This window comes from Nomascus leucogenys, chromosome 5 (assembly GCF_006542625.1).
Source record: "Nomascus leucogenys isolate Asia chromosome 5, Asia_NLE_v1, whole genome shotgun sequence".
NCBI lineage: Eukaryota > Metazoa > Chordata > Mammalia > Primates > Hylobatidae > Nomascus > Nomascus leucogenys.
This window is the reverse complement of record NC_044385.1, coordinates 75,959,568-75,978,917: the sequence shown is the minus strand read 5'-3', so window position 1 is coordinate 75,978,917 and position 19,350 is coordinate 75,959,568. Positions and strand designations below refer to the sequence as shown.

The following is a 19,350-nucleotide window of genomic DNA, read 5'->3' as shown; positions in this document are numbered from 1 at the left end:
CCAGAGTGAAGGCTGCAGAACCGGGCTTGGAAGGATGATGAAGAAACTGGGCGACACTAAAGCGCCAGTTCAACAAGTATTTACTGCGTATCTACGACGTGCTAGGCATTGTTTTGACACTAGAGATTCAGCAGTAATTCGACCAAAGTACCTGCTCTCATTGAGCTGAATTCCCGCGCGGGCAGCTAGGTAACGCATATAAACACTCGTATCACATAGATACACATGTACATGTCAGGTAGAAATAAATGCTATTTATAAAACTGAAGCAGAGCATGGGGGAGAGCGAATGAAGGTGGCTGCTATTTGAGAAGACCCCCAAAAAAGCCAGACTGCGAAGCATCCGCTGTTCCTTTTCTGATCTTCTAGCTACAGGCAGCGAGGTGCGCTCCCAGGAAGCCCCGCCCTCTTCCTCCTGATAGGGCGCAAGGTGCCAGGGAAGCTCCCCCGCTCTTCCCCGCCCAGAGGCGGCCTTGTGGGGGCGGAGCTTTGCGCCCAGCAATATGAGAGCGGCGCGCAAAGATCCCGGCATTCTCCTTGTTCTCACTAGGCGTGGAGAATTACTCCAGGCCGATCGTGGCATGCTGGGAACTGTAGTTGACGACCGCCGCCCCGCGCCTGAGGGGCAGTAAAAGCCGCCAGATCCGGCTTCATTTCTGGCACAAAACTTGCAGCACCGAGGGGTTGTGGAGAGCCCTTGCAGGGGAAGAGGGCAGGGTCATTCCGAGAACCAACGGGCACGTACAGCCCGGCGAACGCCCAAGCCGGTCACCGCCCCCGGTCACGTGTCGCCAGCCTCCGCGGGCGCGCGCCGCTCTCAGCACCGTTGCCGCCCCACCCGGCCCGGCAGTCGGCCCGCGCCTCCCCCGGCGCTACTGCCACCTCGCGCTCGGAGGCGTCACGGAACGTGCTCTTCTCTCCCCCTCCCCCCTCCCACTCTCCCCCTCCTCCCCCTCCCGCGCCAAGACTCGCCGCCGCCGCCGCAGTCGCCGGAGTAGCCGCCGCTGGAGCCGCGCGCAGCCATGGCCGAGAACCCCAGCTTGGAGAACCATCGCATCAAGAGCTTCAAGAACAAGGGCCGCGATGTGGAAGTGAGTGTGCTTCCGCGGTCTGGGCCCGCCTGGCCGCGCCGGCCCGGCGACGCGGGGAGGGGCGGGGGGCCGGCGCCGGGCTGGTTTTCGCCGGCTTGTGGTCGGCCGGAGTTGGCCGCCGCCTCCCGTCACCGCGGCCCCGGGCTGGGCAGAGCGGGCGGCGAGACGCGGGCCGGGCTGCAGTCACCCTCCGGAGCTGCCGGCGCGGCGACCGGGAAATGCCGGCGTTTTCGGCCCCGTCACGCGGGCGCGGCCTGGTGTCGGCGAGGAGGGGATGTGGAGCTGAGGCGGGGTCCGCGGGCCGGGGCCGCCCGGATGAACGGGGATGCTGCCGCCCCGGCCCGCCGACCGCACAGCCGAGGGGGCGGCCGCTGCTTGCGCCCGCCGCCGGTGCAACCTTCCGCCCGGTGCAGCCCCCTCTGCGCCTCCCGCGCGGCTCACATGGAGCCTCGGCTCTGCCGGTCCGGGCTCCTACCTTCTGCGAGCCGGGCCCAGGCGGGCGGTGGCGGCCCGCAGAGGGGGGTGGGGACTAGCTGGGTAACTGACTTGTTTGAGGGTGATAGATGGGGGAGGGTAGGATGCGCCAGGACCATTTTCTTACATTCCAGTGCTCGTCTTTGGACTAGTCGTGCCGAGCTGTTCCAGCTCATCGTCCTGCAACTGCTCGCATTTGGAGCGAGCCGAAGGTGGACAATAGTTTGCCTTCTATTGTGTTCAGGCTTCGGAAAAGAGATTGTTCCGACCTCCGCTCATAGGACTTGTTTTCTTAATCTTTCTTGGAGTGGGGTGTGCATGGGGTGGTAATTTCTTTGACACGTTTTACTAAAATAAATTGGATACATAGGTTCATACGTCCTCTTACATATCTCTTGCTCCAAGCTAGTAGAATTTCCAAGTGGTTGCAAAACTAAACATTCATCGCGGTCACTCAGTTAGTTGCTACTCAGCATGTTGCCATTGTCTCATTAAGGTGACATTAGCAGGTAGTATTTGCAAACTCGGCTTATTGAGGCAGCGCTAGAGGTCTCTGCAGCTACTGAAAACAGTAAGTATAATGCACAAACTTCACTGGGACCGTGACCTTTGGATTTGTTAGGGAGAAAATGGTTTTAAGGCCACAGCCTTCTTTTCTAATACTAGGCGACATGATTTGCAGTTTTGTAATTTTTGATAAGCTAGTGTGATTAAGAGGTGTGTGTTTTATCCTGTCTTAAGGAAGGTTGTGGGGTAAATATACCATTCAGTGTTCTATTTTGTAGAGAAACAGACAAACTCAGGCCGTTTTTCAGAGCTACAAAATTAAATACTAGTAGGAAAGAACATAGGGAGATATCCGTGGAATTCTCATTTAAATGAGTCAGATAAAGATCATATATTCTTTCCTGGTCATGGTTAAATACCCTTTGTAAGAAATACATCTAAGCGAAAGTAAAACTTGGGAATAGGAACAAGAAATTTTGGAACTGCCTCCTGTTATCGGTCCACTTGATGACAAGTGTTAATTTTGAACTTTTCCCATTAGGAATTTTTCTTGAAGCCTATCCTGTTCCAAATAAAAATTTATTGAAAAATACTCATATTGTTTGTACAGAAAAACCAGTAACATTCTTCCTTCTCTTGGATATTGGTACAGGTTTTTGTTTCATTGTTTACCTCTATTATTGTGTTCTGGTAGCTCAGTGATACTTAGTAAGGACTCCTGCACATAATAGGTACACAGCAAATATTTGCTGATGATAAGAATGTAACCCGTGACTTTTAAATGCATGAAAAAGAGCATGGTTGCTAAGCCATTCAGCCTGGTATTGGTCACAACATTACATTTCTTGGGATTCTATAGTGTAACTAAAACATGAAATAGACATTCAAATGGTAGTTCTAATGTGGCAGACACTGTTACGAGCTTCATGATACCTTATTTAATCTGTGTAACAAGTGTATGAGGTGTGGCATTATCCCCACTTTACATGAGTAAAGTTTTTGTTTTTGTTTTTGTTTTTTGAGACAGAGTCTTGCTCTGTCGCCCAGGCTGGAGTGCAGTGGCGTGACCTCGGCTCGCTGCAAGCTCCGCCTCCCGGGTTCACGCCATTCTCCTTTCTCAGCCTCCCGAGTAGCTGGGACTACAGGCACTCACCACCACGCCCGGCTAATTTTTTTTTGTATTTTTGGTAGAGACGAGGTTTCGCCGTGTTAGCCAGGATGGTCTCGATTTCCTGACCTTGTGATCCGCCCGTCTCGGCCTCCCAAAGTGCTGGGATTACAGGCGTGAGCCACCGCGACGGAGTCTTGCTCCTTTACCCAGGTTGGAGTGCTCAGGCACTCATAGCTCAGCTGCAAGCTCAAACTCCTAGGCTCAAGGAATCTTGCCACCATGGCCTCCCAAGTAGCTGGGACTACAGGCGGACACCACCACACCTGGCTAATTTTTTAATCTTTTTTAGAGACGGGGTCTCGCTTTGTTGCCCAAGCTTGTCTTGAACTCCTGGGCTCCAGTGATTCTCCCACCTCGGCCTTCCAAAGTGTTGAAACTACAGATGCTAGCCGTCACACCCAGCTGGAACTTTAGATACAAAACCTCAGTATGCTTATGTAGCCTGTGCATGGCACTCAGTGGATATGGGTATTATTTATTCACTAATTGTCTATTGGGTATCTGTCAATGTTAAGTCTTGGGATTAAGGAATAAGATGCAGTCTGTACCTCAAGGAGTTTACAGTCCAGTGGGGGTGATAATTACAATGCAGAACAACAATTGTTACAGTGTAGTATTCCGAAAATGCATGCCAAAAAACTACTTGGAGGTGAGCAGAAAGGGAAGATACTCTGGTTAATTTCTAATGGTTGAATGGGAGTGAGCTGATTGTGAAGGATGAAAGAGAGGTGGCCAGGCAAAGGGCGGGAGAAGGCGGGTAGAAGAAAGGGGCATTCCAGACTAGAGGGAGCAGTAATTGAAGGGTCCTGAGAGAAATGTAGGAGAGAGACTAAAGGGTAAACGGGTCAAATCTGATGAAGGGCCTTTATTGGGGATTTAGGCATATCTAAGAGTAGATAACCATGCTTAGTCTTGTCCATTAGAAACATAGTAGAACTTAGCTCTGTAACTGAGTAGTTGTGGTAATCAGGCTGTTCCAAAACAGTGAGATGCACTTTGATAAGCTATGATGCCTATTTTTTCACATACAGGATAGACAAAAGCTAAAACATGTTATAAATTATAGAAGCAGCTGATACACAAGATGTTAGGTGCAAGAATAAGATCCATACTTGTTAAAGAAAATAAAAGGATAGAGTTATGCCAGGGGATTTGAGTAGAGAGAGGGTTGAGGAAGAAAATTTCTTTGTCATTCAATCAAGAGAGACTTCAACAGATCTTTGGAGAGGAAAAAAAAATGAGGTTAGTGACTCTTATAGGAAGTATGTACCAAACTTGAAAGGGGCGTGTTAACTGGTGAATAAATATCCAGGTAAAAAAGAAGTGATTATATTAAAGAGAGGGGACTTCCAGATGGCCTGTATTGATCCAAGAATATCTCGTGGCAAAGAGTTGCTTGGAAGCTTTTTCTTGATAGGGAGATATGAAGGAATTTATTCCAGAGCAAAGAGGAGATGTAACATGATTAGAGCAATGGAAAGGGTGACAGGGCAGTAATACCTAGAATTCATTTTGGAGAAATAGTGCTGTTGTCTGGTCTGCAAAGAAGTTTTCCAAAAAATTGAGACTGGGAATGGCTACAACCTGGAATGAGGATTTGATGATGCTGTTCTTCCTCCCTCTTCCCCCTCCTTCACATTCTCTTTGTAAAGATCACTGAAGAGCAAGGGAGTAAAGGTTATTCTAAGGTTTATAGATGGAGGAAGGGAGGGAGTAATTATCATCACTGATAGAAATTTGGAGCTTGGGTAGGGGATGCATTTTGTAGTAAAAACTAGGAAGTACATATTGAAAGGGAAACATTTACTTGTTCTGGAATGTGCTTTTTTTTTTTTTTTTTTTTAAAAAAAAAAAACAGGGTCTGGCTCTGTCACCAAGGGTGGAGTGCAGTGGCCCAATCTCGGCTCACTGTAACCTTCACCTCCTCCCAGGCTCAAGCTGTCCTTCCATCTCAGCCTCTTGAGTAGCTGGGACTACAGGCACATGCCACCACACCCGGCTAATTTTCATGTTTTTTGTAGAGACGGGGTTTTGCCATGTTACCCAGGCTGGTTTCAAACTGCTAGCTCAAGTTATCCTCCTGCCTTGGCCTCTGAAAGCGTTGGGATTAGGGGCATGAGCTACCATGCCCAGTCCTGGAATGTGCATTTTAATACTAGACCTTTTCATGTAAGGCATTGATTCTTAAAAACTTTTTTCCTGTTTTCAAAGATAACTTATAGAAAAGTGTGCAAAACAGAAATGTTCTGTTTAATGAATACTTACAAAACAAATGCTCAGGTAACTGCAATCCAGGTCAACTTCTCATTTTCTTGCTCCTGTATACCTCAGTGGTATGACATTTTCATCAGTAACAGTAATTAATAATTATTTTAAAAACCTTAACATTTATTGTTTATAGTATACCAGTGCCAAGTACTTTATATAGATTGTCTATTTAATCTTCACAACAGTCCTATATCAAGTAGGTACTATTATTATCCCCATTTACTGCTGAGGCAACTTGAGGCCTACAACCCTTAAGTAAGTGCCTTAAGTCTTCCATCGGGTGTTAAGTGGCAAAGCCTGGACTTACAATATATCAAAGCTTGATGCTAAGCTGCTGGGCGCAATGGCTCACGCCTGTAATCCCAGCACTTTGGGAGGCTGAGGCAGGTGGATCACCCGAGGCCAGGAGTTCGAGACCAGCCTGGCCGACATGGTGAAACCCCGTCTCTACTAAAAATACAAAAATTAGCCAGGCCTGATGGCTCATACCTGTAATCCCAGCTACAAGGAAGGCTGAGGTGAGAGAATCACTTGAACCGGAGAGGCGAAGGTTACAGTGAGCCGAGATCATGCCACTGCACTCAAGTCTGGGCGACAGAGTGAAACTTTGTCTAAAAAACAAACAAAGCTTGATGCTAAAGCTAGAACTCTTCCTTACTGTGCCGTACTCCACCGAAGGGAGTCTAAAACTTGACATGTACAAACTATGCCTGAAAGTTAGTGAATGGGGAAAATATCGAAGAAATATTGACTATATCACAGAAATTGCAATTTCTATACTTTAAAACCTTGCAAATAATTTTTGATGAACTTCATTATTAGATTTATTTGCCTTTTTATCTTTTTACTCTTGCAAAGTTTCCTTCTTATCAGCAAGGAGCCAGTTGGTTGGTTTTACCAAAAAATGATAATCCATATCTTTGGGCTTAACACTTAAGCTTTATGCTTTAGTTTCTGATACCAGGGCTAATATATATTTTCTCACCTGCAAAATTCAGTTAGCTTTACCAGACTTGCTTCTGTCTCTCTGTAACCTCCAATGCTAAGTGGCAGTATCTGATTGTCCAAGTTTAAGACTCTATCCTTGACTCCCTTCTCTTCCCCTCCTTCACCCTTCTCTGTATTAGTCATCTGAAGAACCCTCATGTTTGTACCTGTTACCAACCTTACTTCCTCTGCCCCTAGTTTAGACCCTTATCTTTCTTGCCTGAAACAGGTATAATAGTGTACCTAGCTCTTTTGTGTTCAGTATCTTCTCTTCTCAGTGTATCTTGTGGATTGATCTTTCTTACATCTTTCTGTGTTACTTTCCTGTTTATGATCCTTCCCATTGACTTCAGGATAAAAGTCCTTAGCACGCCACACATCATTATAAGGCTTTACCTTTTTTACCTCACCTTGCACTTTTCCTTGTATCTCCTTTGTGCTAGCTGTGATAAAGTACTGGAGATGCTTGAGTAACCAGTAGTTTCTTCTTCATGCCTTTGTATATGCTGTTCTGTGTGCCTTCTTTTGGCTGTCTGTTGAGTTGGGGTTCACTCTGGCAACCTATCTCTTCAATGAGACTCCTTCATATGTTTCTGGAACACCAAGATTACAATTCTGCTGCACCATGTCATTATAGTTAAAAACGAAAAACAAAAAAAAACTTTAAAAGTTCTCCATGAGCCTTTCCTGACTTAGAGCATACTTGGTACTATCAGTCCCTATTCTTTTCCTCCTCTCTAGTGTTTTCCTAGGTGAATTTTCCTTCACCTATTTGGGATAAATTGCTGTGATGTACAACAAATTCTGTTTGTATAGCTGTTAAAGTATTTGGGCTCTGTTGAGAAGCTCAGTAAGAATAGATACCTTGGATGTAACTTGAAACACATGAAACTTAATGAGAAGAGAGACTAGATGATATACCTGAAAAAAGTCTACATTTGGGAATGAAGGGTTCATTACTATTCTAAGACATTAATTTTCTTTTGGTGTTGACTCCATGGCATTGGTACTGTTGCCTAGCCCTCCTTGAACAGCATGTTCTCCTATAATGTATTTCTGTAACATGAACTCACTCATGCTTGAGTGGTAAATAAAAGAATGTTAAGGCAAAGTTCATATTGGTTCATATGTGATTTTTAGTATCACATTAATGTTTAGCACTCTTAAATAACAACAGTTGAACATAAAGTACAGAAACAGTTGAACGGATCAAGCCCAGGAGTATGCATATTGGCCATGCACCCATGTTCTGCCTCTTGGCTCTGTTTAACCATATGCAGTGTCTAAAGGTGCTTACGACCATCTATCCTGTGCATTTCCCTCCTTCTTCCTAAGTTTGGAGAGTGTAAAGTGTTTCAGGAATCTATATGCCGTATAGCAGACAAACTTTTTTTTTTTTCTTGAATTCACTAATGGGGCATATACTGCTTCCTGGTTCTCTTGGAGTACTCTTTTTTAGTCAGCTTTGGTAAGTCTTCTTCCTACCCTTTGAATGTAGAAGGCATGGCTTGGGATTCTGTCTACGATTCTTTTATCTATAGACTTTTTCTTGCTCATATCAGCAGCTCCCTTGGCTTTAATCATCATTTCAGTTGCAGGGACTTAAATTTCATAAAATCATCTGCTGGAAATTATTCACATGAGCATCTTTTTAGCTTCTCAAGCTCAAAGTGTTTAAAGCCATGTTCTGCCTTTGTTTTTTCTTTTTTCTGTTTATGGCATCATCACCCTCACTGTGACCTGAATTTGAAACTTGAGAGGCTTCTTGGACTTCTTTCTCCTCTTCCACATTCAGTCAGATGCCAGTTATGTAGCTCGAATCTCTGTGCTGTCTGTGGATTTTGGCCCTGCCTCTATATTCTGCTGCCTCTAGCCTACTTTAGGCCTTATTACCTGTCACCTTCCTGTTTAAAAACTATCTCCAAAGTGGTGTTCTTCCTCTAGTTTATGAGATTTTTCAGTGAGCCTGATGCCTGATTATTTCTCCAGATTCAGTCTTCCTCCCCCACCCCCTTAAGCCCTAGCAACACTGAACTTCTTATATGCTTATACATAATCTGGAATCCCGCCTGCCCCTCCTCGCCAGTGCTATTTCTATTCTCAGGGCCATCTTGCTGACTGGAATATCCTTCTCTGCCTCCTGTTGCCTGGCTAATTCCTACCACTTTTAAATACTCAACTCTGGGTAGGTACCATTCTTTGCTCCTGGAAGAAGTCTGAGTGTATCTTTCTTGTTGCAATTATGATAATGTATTTTAATTAGATTTTATTTTTCCTACTAGATTGTGAGCTTTTTGAGGGCACAGACTATGTATCTTCATTGCCTACCACTTAGTACAGTGGCTAGAACCAAGCAAGCACTAAAATATTCCTTGAATAAATACATCCTAGGCACTGCAGACACAATAATTTTTCTCATGTGTATTTTTGAACTGAAACGTTTACTCTTTTAGTGCCTTTTCCTACTGCTTCCCAAATCAACTCCAAGCTTTTTATTATGACAGGTGAAGTTCTGGGAGATTAAGGCATATACATAGTGAATGAATTAGTGATTAAGGCTAATTTGTATGGCTAAGTAACATTCCATTATATGTATATACCACATTTTGTTTACCCATTCATCTAGAGATGAATACTTGGATTGTTTCCAAGTTTATTGTCTCCCAACCATTTAAAAATGCCACTAATTTGTTCAGGTCAGTTTTCTTATATTAAATTGCACTATATGAAATTGCCTTTTTCCAGGTTTGTAACAACAGCCAAGTATTGGCAATTTCATATTTAGCCTAATAGACTGTCCTAATTACTGGGTTTGTCTGTTTCCTTCTGGTGGTGCTTAACTGGTTCCTCTTATTTTATTTTATTTTATTTTTTTACCACCCTTCGGATTTTTTGTAATCTGGAAGTTTTTTTTGTTTTTTTTTTTTTTTAATTTAAAACATTATTTTTGAGACGACATCTTGCTGTTACCTGGGCTGGAGTGCAGTGACACAATCATGGCTCAAGCGATCCTCCTGCCTCAGCATCTTGAGTAGTTAGGACTACAGGTGCACACCACCATGTCCAGCTTATTTACTTTTTGTAGTGATGGGGTCTTGCTGTGTTGCCCAGGCTGGTCTTGAACTCCTGGCCTCAAGCAGTCCTCCCTCCTCAATCTCCCAAAATGCTGGGATTATAGCCATGAGCCACTGAGCCCAGTCTAAACTGGAAGTTTGATTTAAAGGCTTGATTAGCTTCAGGTTAAGCTTCTATTTATTTATTTAAACTTCAGTTGGTGATGGTGTGTACTTTAGAATATATCTCAGTAATGATAATAAGATTGGTCATAGGGTTCACGTGATAAAGAACAAATAGTTTAATGCCATGAATGTGAAAGTTACTTAACAGTTTGTGAAGTGAATTTTAGTTATTTGGGTGAAATGGGACATGAAATGGATGACCTTTCAAGAAGTGGAAAAAAAAGTAATTTCTTGGTATCCAGTAAAGGAGTTACAAAGTATATTTCAAGAACTTCTAACTTCAGAGTCAGTAGGATTTTCTTTCTATGACTGACACCACTCCTCAGTTGACCTTTTGTTTAGTTAGCATACGGTTTGGCTGTACAGTTGGCCCTTTGTAACCTGTGGATTCGTAGGGCTGACTGTACTGTGCCATTTTATAGAAGAGATTTGAGCATCTGCAGATTTTAGTATCTTCGGGGGAGGGAGCATCTGGAGCCAACCCCCCCGAGGATACAGAGGGAGGACTATATTCTCATTTTCAAGTGGAGGTGAAGGAATATTAAAAGTATAAGGAGGATGTAGCTATCCTTTCTTGCAGTTTTGCTATTAAAAATTTTGTTACAGCATAGCCAACATCAGCAGTTAAAATGTGGTAAAATAAATCATGACTATATTTACTCGGAATTAATCATTCTTGGTTTTCTGGGTTACGGAGGTTGTATACATACTAGATTTTACTTTATTTTGACACTTGCCTTAAATAGAATATAATTTAGTTGTTTTCTTGGTTCTTGAGAATCACCATTATGCATATGGATATTTGGTTTTGCTTTTACATAAGTGATGCCTTCAGGTTGTTAACAGAATTTTGTTCTTGATTTTTATGCTTGTGGAGTTTTTGCTCTTCTTAATTTTTTTGGCTTGTCCTTCCCTTGCTTTTAGTCTATCAGCTTTCTTTTGATACTGTCAGCATATTTACTTGTGGTAGCCCCTATGTTTCTTTTTATTTGATGCTTTACATATTCTAGTGACTTGGGAAACAGATTTATTAAACATTTATTTAGGTTTTTTTTTCTTTGAGACAGGGTCTTGCTCTGTCACCCGGGCTGGAGTACAGTGGCACAATCACGGCTCACTATATCCTTAACTTCCCAGGCTCGAGTGATCCTCTCAAGTAGCTGGACAGGTGCACACCACCACGCCCAGCTAATTTTTTTATTTTTTGTGGAGACAGGGTTTCGCCATGTTGCCCAAGCTGGTCTCAAACTCTTGGGCTCAAGTGATTTACCTACCTCAGCCTCCCAAAGTGCTGGGATTACAGGCATGAGCCACCATGCCCGGCCTATTTAGTATTTTCTACATGCTATGTAGACATCATTAGATGCCAGCGATTATAAATATGAAAATATTCCCTGATCTGCCAAGCTCTGCCTACAATAGATGCTTCACTGGAGTTTGGGGGCCATCTGTGCCAACCCAAAAGAAAGTCCCACTCCAGCCTCCAAGGGAATAGGAGGCATGCACTAATAATATCAAAAATCAATTATTAAATGATATTTTCCACCTAAAGTGCTTAGTGCAGTGGCTGATACATGGTGTTCAATGTGCATAGCTGTTATAATTAACTCTTGTTTAATCATTCAACCCAAAATTGATAAATGCTCCGTGGTTTCCCAGGCACTTGCCTCTGCGTTATCTCATTCAGTCTCCACATCGGCACTCAGGAGGCTGGCAGGGGGTGGTGGGTCATATCCCTATTTTGTAGATTCCCCCTGAAGGGACGTGCCAGGCTCAAAGTCACAGCTGCAGGTCTCACCTGGCTTCTCCCTCTGGGCTGTGCCTGTGCCACAGCTTGGACTCACCCCACATATTGCAGAGGCCCAGGTTGAGCTAGGACCCTTTAAGAGCCCTGAGGCTGAGACACAGTGGGGGAGTGTAGGAAGTTCAGTTTAGTGGGAGAGACTGATACTTAAGCATATGGCTAGTATACAGTGTGATAAGTTCTATGATACAGGTAGATAATTTGTAAAGTACTATAAGAGTATAGAAAAAGTGTGACTGAGGCCGGGCGCGGTGGCTCACGCTTGTAATCCCAGCACTTTGGGAGGCTGAGGCGGGCGGATCACGAGGTCAGGAGATCGAGACCACGGTGAAACCCCGTCTCTACCAAAAATACAAAAAAAAAATTAGCCGGGCGTGGTGGCGGGCGCCTGTAGTCCTAGCTACTCGGAGAGGCTGAGGCAGGAGAATGGTGTGAACCCGGGAGGCGGAGCTTGCAGTGAGCCAAGATTGCACCACTGCACTCCAGCCTGGGCAACAGAGTGAGACTCCGTCTCAAAAAAAAAAAAAAAAGTGTGACTGTACCCGGGGAAATTAGTAAGGTTACACAGAAGGTCATACTTGAGCTAGGTCTTGAAGGATGAGTTTGCCAACTCAGAAAGAAAAATAGCATGAATAACAGTGACTGTGTCATGGAATCTAAAGGCTTGGCATGTTTAAGCTGCAGCTGATATGAGGGGCATTGTATCCATTCCCCCTGCTTTTGGAAACAGCCTTCTGATTTGGCCTTTGGAAGCTACTTTTCTGCCATTGGCTATGTCATGGTGGGATTTTTAATGTAGGTGCTCCTGCCTCTGGTTCATTAATGTGCCTCACATTTTTCTGGCTAACACAAATTAGGCTAATTTGTCCCTGGTGTTTAAATCTTGAGTGAGCTGATACTGAGACCTAATTGATTCATCCTGACAGAAGTACTGTGAAGGTAACCATCCATTAATTCCTGCCGGCTAGATATGTGGGAATTGCTTTCATAGGCTTGATTCTTCAGCTTTGTCTTGGTTTTGTGAATTACTCTATATATTCTACGAATAAATTCACTCTTCCCTTTTTTCTTCTTAAATTTACCCAAGTCAGTTTCTGTTGTTTGCAACATAACTCTAAGGTGATCAACTGTCTTGGTTTGCCTGGAACTGAGGTAGTTCCCAGTGTATAGGACTTTCAGTGTTCAGAGAAAGTCCTGGACAAACCTTAACAAGTTGGTTGCTCTAATTGAAACAGTTTGGGCATAAAGATAATGAGTTCTTGGGATCGAAATGTTGTTCAGATGAAAATATTCAGTATGCAGCTGAAAACAGTGTAAAACTAGCTTGCTTCAGTTATGTCACTCAGCAGCTATTCTAATTCTTTACTAAGTGTGAGGGATAAAACAATGAAAATAATGATAACCAGTAATTGTTGAGCACTTAACTGTGTGTAAGTCACTGTGTTTATATGAATAACGTTAAGTAATACTCACAAAGTTTACATTATACAGAGGAAGAAAATGAGTTCTTCATTTCTTCATTTTCTTCTTAATTTGTTAAGAACATACAGTTAGGAAGGGGCAGAACTGGCATTGAGTCCCAGATTTCCAACTTTAAAACTCCATCCCCTTAATAGCCATTTTCCTACTCTACCTCAGGGTTCCTGCTCAAGGAATGTGTAGACTAGTATGCAGATTATGTGAAAGCAAGTAAATATTTCCTGTAATGGAAGTGTGTACCTAGTGGAGCGGGCACATGGGGAAAGAATCACCTGAGTTGGCCTGGGTAAGTCACTGAAGGCTTCATGGAGGTGATTGTGCCTGAGCTGAAAGTAGAAAAATGTGTAGGCATTTATGGTAAATCTTGGGCAAGCCTGGAAGTAAGAGAGAGTGTGATATGTTCTGGGGAACTAAAGTAACTCAGTACTTCTGGCTGGGCGCAATGGCCTTACACCTGTAATCCCAGCACTTTGGGAGGTTGAGGCGGGTGGATCACCTGAGGTCAGGAGTTTGAGACCAGCCTGGCCAACATGGTGAAACGCTGTCTGTACTAAAAATACAATAATTAGCCGGGTGTGGTGGTGTGCACCTGTAGTCCCAGCTACTCCAGAGGCTGAGGCAGGAGAATCGCTTGAACCTGTGAGGCAGAGGTTGCAGTGAGCTGAGATTGCACCACTGCACTCCAGCCTGGGAGATGGAGTAAGACGCCGTCTTAAAAAAAAAAAAAAAAAGATTTTTTCAATATTCAGATGTGGAGTAATTTGAAATTTGGGTAGGACAGACGAGCTAGATTGTGAAAAACCTTTTCTCTGGGGAACATTTTAAACAGTGAAATAGATTTGTGCATTTAGAAGCATTGCTTTGGTTATACCATAGGGGATGGATTGGTGAAGACGAGAAGAGAGTTTGGGAGTAACAGAAAACCCTCAAGGTCTCAGATGGGTGGCCTGACTATAGTGTTGGCACTGAGATTGAAAAGCAGAAAAAGTTATTAGGACTAATCTTTTGGCATATTTTACCTTATAGAATAGAGGTTGGCAAAAGCAGCCATAGACTGTAGGCAAACAAATGGGTGTGGTTGTATTCTAATAAAGCTTTATTTATGAAATCAGTTGGCGGTCTAGATTTTGCTCACAGGCCATTCTAGGCTAGTGTGTCCAGTGGTGAAGATTAATAGTTCAAGCAATGGCTAGAGTAAGATGATAATATAGGTGAGGGATTGTAGGGGTAAGAAGGAAAGAGGAGCAGGGGAGGAAAGAACCCTGAGGAACCAAATCATATTAGGAGACAAAAATGGTACTGAGGGAGTCTGTAGGAAGCTTAGCAGCAAAATGGTGTATCAGAACTTAGGCAGGAGAGTTTCCTGAAGGAGGGGCAGTAATTGCAGTATCAAATGCTACAGAGAGGAGAGGCATGATGAGACCTTAGGATAAGCCATTCATTGTATTTGCTTTTTGGGGGCCAGTGAGAAGGGAAAACAGAGTGGTGGAGGCTGGAAGCTAGATCATGATGAGCTAAGGAGTGAGTTGGAATTGAGGTTGTTAGACTAGTTAGAACTTTGATTTAAATATTTGGTAGTCATGGGAAGGAGGAATCACAGGTTAGCTTGAGGAAGAAGTAGGGTTGAAAGAAAGCTGTTCGTTGTTTTTTATTTGTTAAGAAGGGTGGTGTTGACTGTAGGCTAAACTGAAGAAGCCAGAGCAAAAGTGGGTTTTTCCAAGCAGAGCGTTGGTTAGAAAAGGAACAAATGACTGAGCCTAAATAGAGTAAGTAGGGAGTTGTTGGGGAAGGGAATAAGAAATGTAAGAGATGTGTGAGATGTGGAGAGATCTTGAAGCAGCCTCAGGTGGAAAGGACTTGAAGTACAGACAGAAATGAGGATGGGTTGCATTAGGGTTAGGGAAACTGGAACAAATTATACTTAGTGGCCTCTATTTTCTTTGACAACGTTATCTATAGAGAATGAAGGGTCTAAGAGGTAATACTTGAAGGAAAGGTGTTTCAGGGAAAGCAAAATAGGATTTATATAGGAATGAAGGCCCAGCTGAGGTAAGTACTATACGAGATTGTTATTTTGGTAACAGTAATGAACAATTTTCAGATAATTATATCAGATTTAGCTCTGAATGCATTCTGGATTTTAGTTAGAATTGTTAAACCAAATTCAAAGTGTGGAAGTCATTCAATTGAATTGTTAAAAAAAAATGGAACTAGCAGGAACGTTGGAATTTAATGAGTCGAACTCCTTTTTCACAGATGTGAAAATTTAAGGCATAGAAAAATAATGAATGTTGTCCACTCATCTAGTTGGTAACCAGGTTTTCTGATTTCAGAAAATCAAAAATCACTTGATTTTAATTATGTGTTTTATCATAACACATTTAAAAACAAAAATTCTGGCTGGGCACAGTGGCTCACACCTGTAATCCCGGGACTTAGGGAGACAGAGGAGGGAGGATTGCTTGAGACTAGGAGTTCAAGACCAGCCTAGGGAATATAGTGAGACCTCATCTCTACACAAAATTTAAAAAGTAGGCAAGCATGGTGGTTCACAACTATAGTCCCAGCTTGGTGAAACCTCATCTCTACACAAAATTTAGGAAGTAGGTAAGCGTGGTGGTTCACAACCATAGTCCCAGCTTGGGAGGCTGAGGTGGGAGGATCTCTTTGAGTCCATGAGGTGGAGGCCAGAGTGAGCTGAGATTGTACCATCTCAGAAAAAACAACAACAAAAAAACAAAAGCTGTCTTTTATAAAACTTTCAAACATACATAAAAGTAGAGAGAATAATATATTGAACTCCCATGTGGCATTTTAAAACAATTATAATTTGTGGTTGTTTGTTTAATTTATATCTTGTTAAAAGAAAGTCTTTAGTCAAATTAAAGAGTTTAACTGAGCAAAGAATGATTCGTGAATAGGGCAGCCTCCTGAGCCGCAGTATGTTCAGAGAGACTCCAGCACAGCCAGGTGGTGGAAGAAGATGTATACACAGAGGTACAGAAACAGATTGGTTATAGCTTGGCATTTGCCTTATTTGAACATGGTTTGAACAGTTGGCCCCTTTTGACTGGCCAAAACTTGGTGATTGGCACAAAAGTAGGTTACAGTCTGTTTACACCTCCATTTAGATACATTTATAGTTCACTATGTACAGAGAAACCTTTAGACTGAACTTCAAATATGTAAGAAGACAGCTTTAGACTAAACTTGATTTAACAATCTCTACCCACTTCTACTCTTCCCTGCATTATTTTGAAGTGTCATCTATCAGTATTATGTTTCATCTGCCAAAATTTTAACATGTATGCCTAAAAGGTAAGACATATGGTAGTTTCAGTGTTTTTTCCCCTTTTAAAACATAACCCACAATATGGGTTAATGTGGGTTATGTGGGCTAAGCAGGTTGATGTGGGTTAATGTGGGTTATGTGGGCTAAGCAGGTTGATGTGGTTAATTTTTAACTTCCAAAGATGTTTATAAGTTATTATGAGTAGACTTTCTGGAATAAATGTTTCCTCATATTGCAGTATTTTGGAAAGTGATTTTACTAAAAAGTAATACAGGCCAGGCGTGTGGCTCATGCCTGTAATCTCAGCACTTTGAGAGGCCTAGGTGGGAGGACTGCTTGAAGCCAGGAGTTCTAGACCAGCCTGGGCAACAAAGTGAGACCCTACGTCTACCAAAAATACAAAAAAAAAAAAAAAAAATCAGCTGGGTGCATTGTCATGTGCCTGTAGTCCAAGCTCCTTGGGAGGTTGAGGCACAAGGATTGTTTGACCTAAGGAGGTCAAGGCTTCACCGAGCACTGCACTCCAGCCCACGTGACAGAGTGAGACCGGGTCTCAAAGAAAAAAAATAAACAGTGTAGCCGGGCGCGGTGGCTCACGCCTGTAATCCCAGCACTTTGGGAGGCCGAGGCGGGCGGATCACGAGGTCAGGAGATCGAGACCATCCTGGCTAACACAGTGAAACCCCGTCTCTACTAAAAATACAAAAAAATTAGCCGGGCGAGATGGCGGGCGCCTGTAGTCCCAGCTACTCGGGAGGCTGAGGCAGGAGTATGGCGTGAACCCCGGGGGGCGGAGCCTGCAGTGAGCTGAGATCGCGCCACTGCACTCCAGCCTGGGCGACAGCGAGACTCTGTCTCCAAAAAAAAAAGAAAAAAAAAAAAAAAAAAAAATAAACAGTGTAACAACTGTTTATGTGGCATTTATATAATATTAGGTATCATAAGTAATCTAGAGATGATTTTAAAGTATGTGGGAGGAGTGCATAGGTTATATGCAAATACTATGCCATTTTATATAAAGGGACTTGTGCATCCTTGGATTTTGGTATTAGGAGGTCCTGGAACCTGTATACTTTCTTTGCATTTCCTGTTTCAGAATCACAAAAGGGGTACAGATCCAACTCTTCAGCATATCTTTGTGGTGTTTACAGAGGGTGTTAAGACAGATACTGTTGTTATTTTTCTTTATGCAAAATGATAATAATAGGGACTGAAAGGTAGAAAGCTGAATAGAGTATGGAGGAAGGTAGCTGAACAGGCATTGAAATAATTAGAGGGATTAGATATTGCATGTGCATTCCTCAACATTTGAATCAGCAAGAAAAAAGGAATTCGGTAGACTGAGAAGAATGATCATGTTGGCTAAGTGTTAGGCTACAGATTGTAGAGATGCATATATGGGTGGTAGAGAAAAAGTAGAAACTAGCTTTTGTACAGTGTTAACCTCAGCTAGCAGAGAGCAATGGACTATACAGTTAGTATCTTTTTATAAATTTGAACTGACTGTAAATTTGAAACTACTTCCATGACTATGTATCTTGGTTTTGAAATAATATATACTTGGGAATGCTTATTGAGGTGCTTTTTTTGTCTTTTTAGATTATGCAGAAATAAATTTTAGTTAACTTTAGCATCTGGTATTTTAAACAAGGGTCAGAAAAACATCGGAAATGGATAGAAGCATTTTTCAATAAATATTTTGGGAATGATCCTTGTATAACTTAATTTGTGTACTAATTCATATTAAGTATTCACTTATAGTTACTTTTCTATTTATTCTACTTACTAGTAGTTAAAAATTAACTGTTTTTTAAAGGGAAGGGGAAGATGAAAATAAAAATTGTGATTCTAAATAAAATCTTAGCATTCAGATAGATCCACAGGTTTTACAGAGAAAACTTAAAAGCTGATAATTCCTAGTTAGGATTATCATACTATTTAATGATAAAATGCATATTTTCTCCTGTATAATAAGAATAAATTCTCTTGGCTGGAATCCTTCAATAGGTGTGAAAATAATTTAAAATGCTTCCTCACTGCTCTTGGGCAATTTAAAGTTACTGTCAGGGACTATGGCTGGTAACAACAGTGGTTTTCAGTTATCTGTTGAGTTCTGGAAACCTTGTTTTTTGCTTGGAAGAAAGAATTGATACTTGGATGTTAAAGTTCTGTAGGGGTACAGCCGGGTGTGGTAGCTCATGCATGTAATCCCAGCACTTTGGGAGGCTGAGGTGGGTGGATCTCTTGAGGCCAGGAGTTCGAGACCAGCCTGGTCAACATGGCGAAACCCTTGTCTCTACTAAAAATACAAAAAAAAAAAAAAAGTTCTATAGGGGCTGGATATTTGCTTATGTTCTCTAAATTTTGTGGATGTGGGGCTAGTGCAAACAAACATTTTTGTGTATCCTGTTGAACTCTTGAAACTTTGGAAAATTTGGGATATTTGAGAGGCTTGGAACTAAATAAATCCAATTTCGGAATACAGAGGGAGAAAGTACATGGGCTGTTGTAGTACAAAAAGCATTGTCACTGAATATGACCCACCCCAAGTCCGATTGAACAAACAGGTTGTACAAACTCTTTTTTCAATATTGTGGAACAAGAAGGAAATAAAAATGAATGAAACAAGATCCTTGTATTCAAGGGACATATTTAATTTAATAAGGTAAATAATAGCCAAAGGCAACTATAAAACAGAACACGATAGTTTAGTAAGACTATAAAACAGAACACGATAGTTTAGTAAGAGTAAAGGAAGTTTGGAAACACAGAGAAAGGATAGGTGTGAATTACAGCCTTAGAGATTTGCGAGGGCTTCTTGGTGGGGATGAACTGGGCCTTGAATGTTTCATGTTTTGATGAAGATATATAAGTTAGAAAAGCAGAGACAAATATTTTTTAAAGCTGGTTTGTTTGTGACAGTGTACAGCCATATGGATGAACTTCTCCCTGGTTTGTCTCAGTGACCCAGGGTATTAGCATGAGAGCCTGTTAAGTCAGTGTTTCCCATCTGGTGCACTGCCCTAGGGGTGGCCACC

At 42.5% G+C, this 19,350-nt stretch overlaps 1 protein-coding gene across 1 annotated transcript in view; it reads left to right on the top strand.

The window, feature by feature from the left end:
- Nucleotides 1-609: 609 nt before the first annotated feature.
- KPNA3 (karyopherin subunit alpha 3) overlaps nucleotides 610-19,350 on the top strand; it is a 92,210-nt gene continuing 73,469 nt past the window's right edge. Inside the window, exon 1 of the mRNA XM_030813413.1 lies at nucleotides 610-1,091. Within this exon, the coding sequence (XP_030669273.1) occupies nucleotides 1,023-1,091 (69 nt within the window). The 5' untranslated portion in view covers nucleotides 610-1,022. The remainder of the gene's footprint in view (nucleotides 1,092-19,350) is intronic.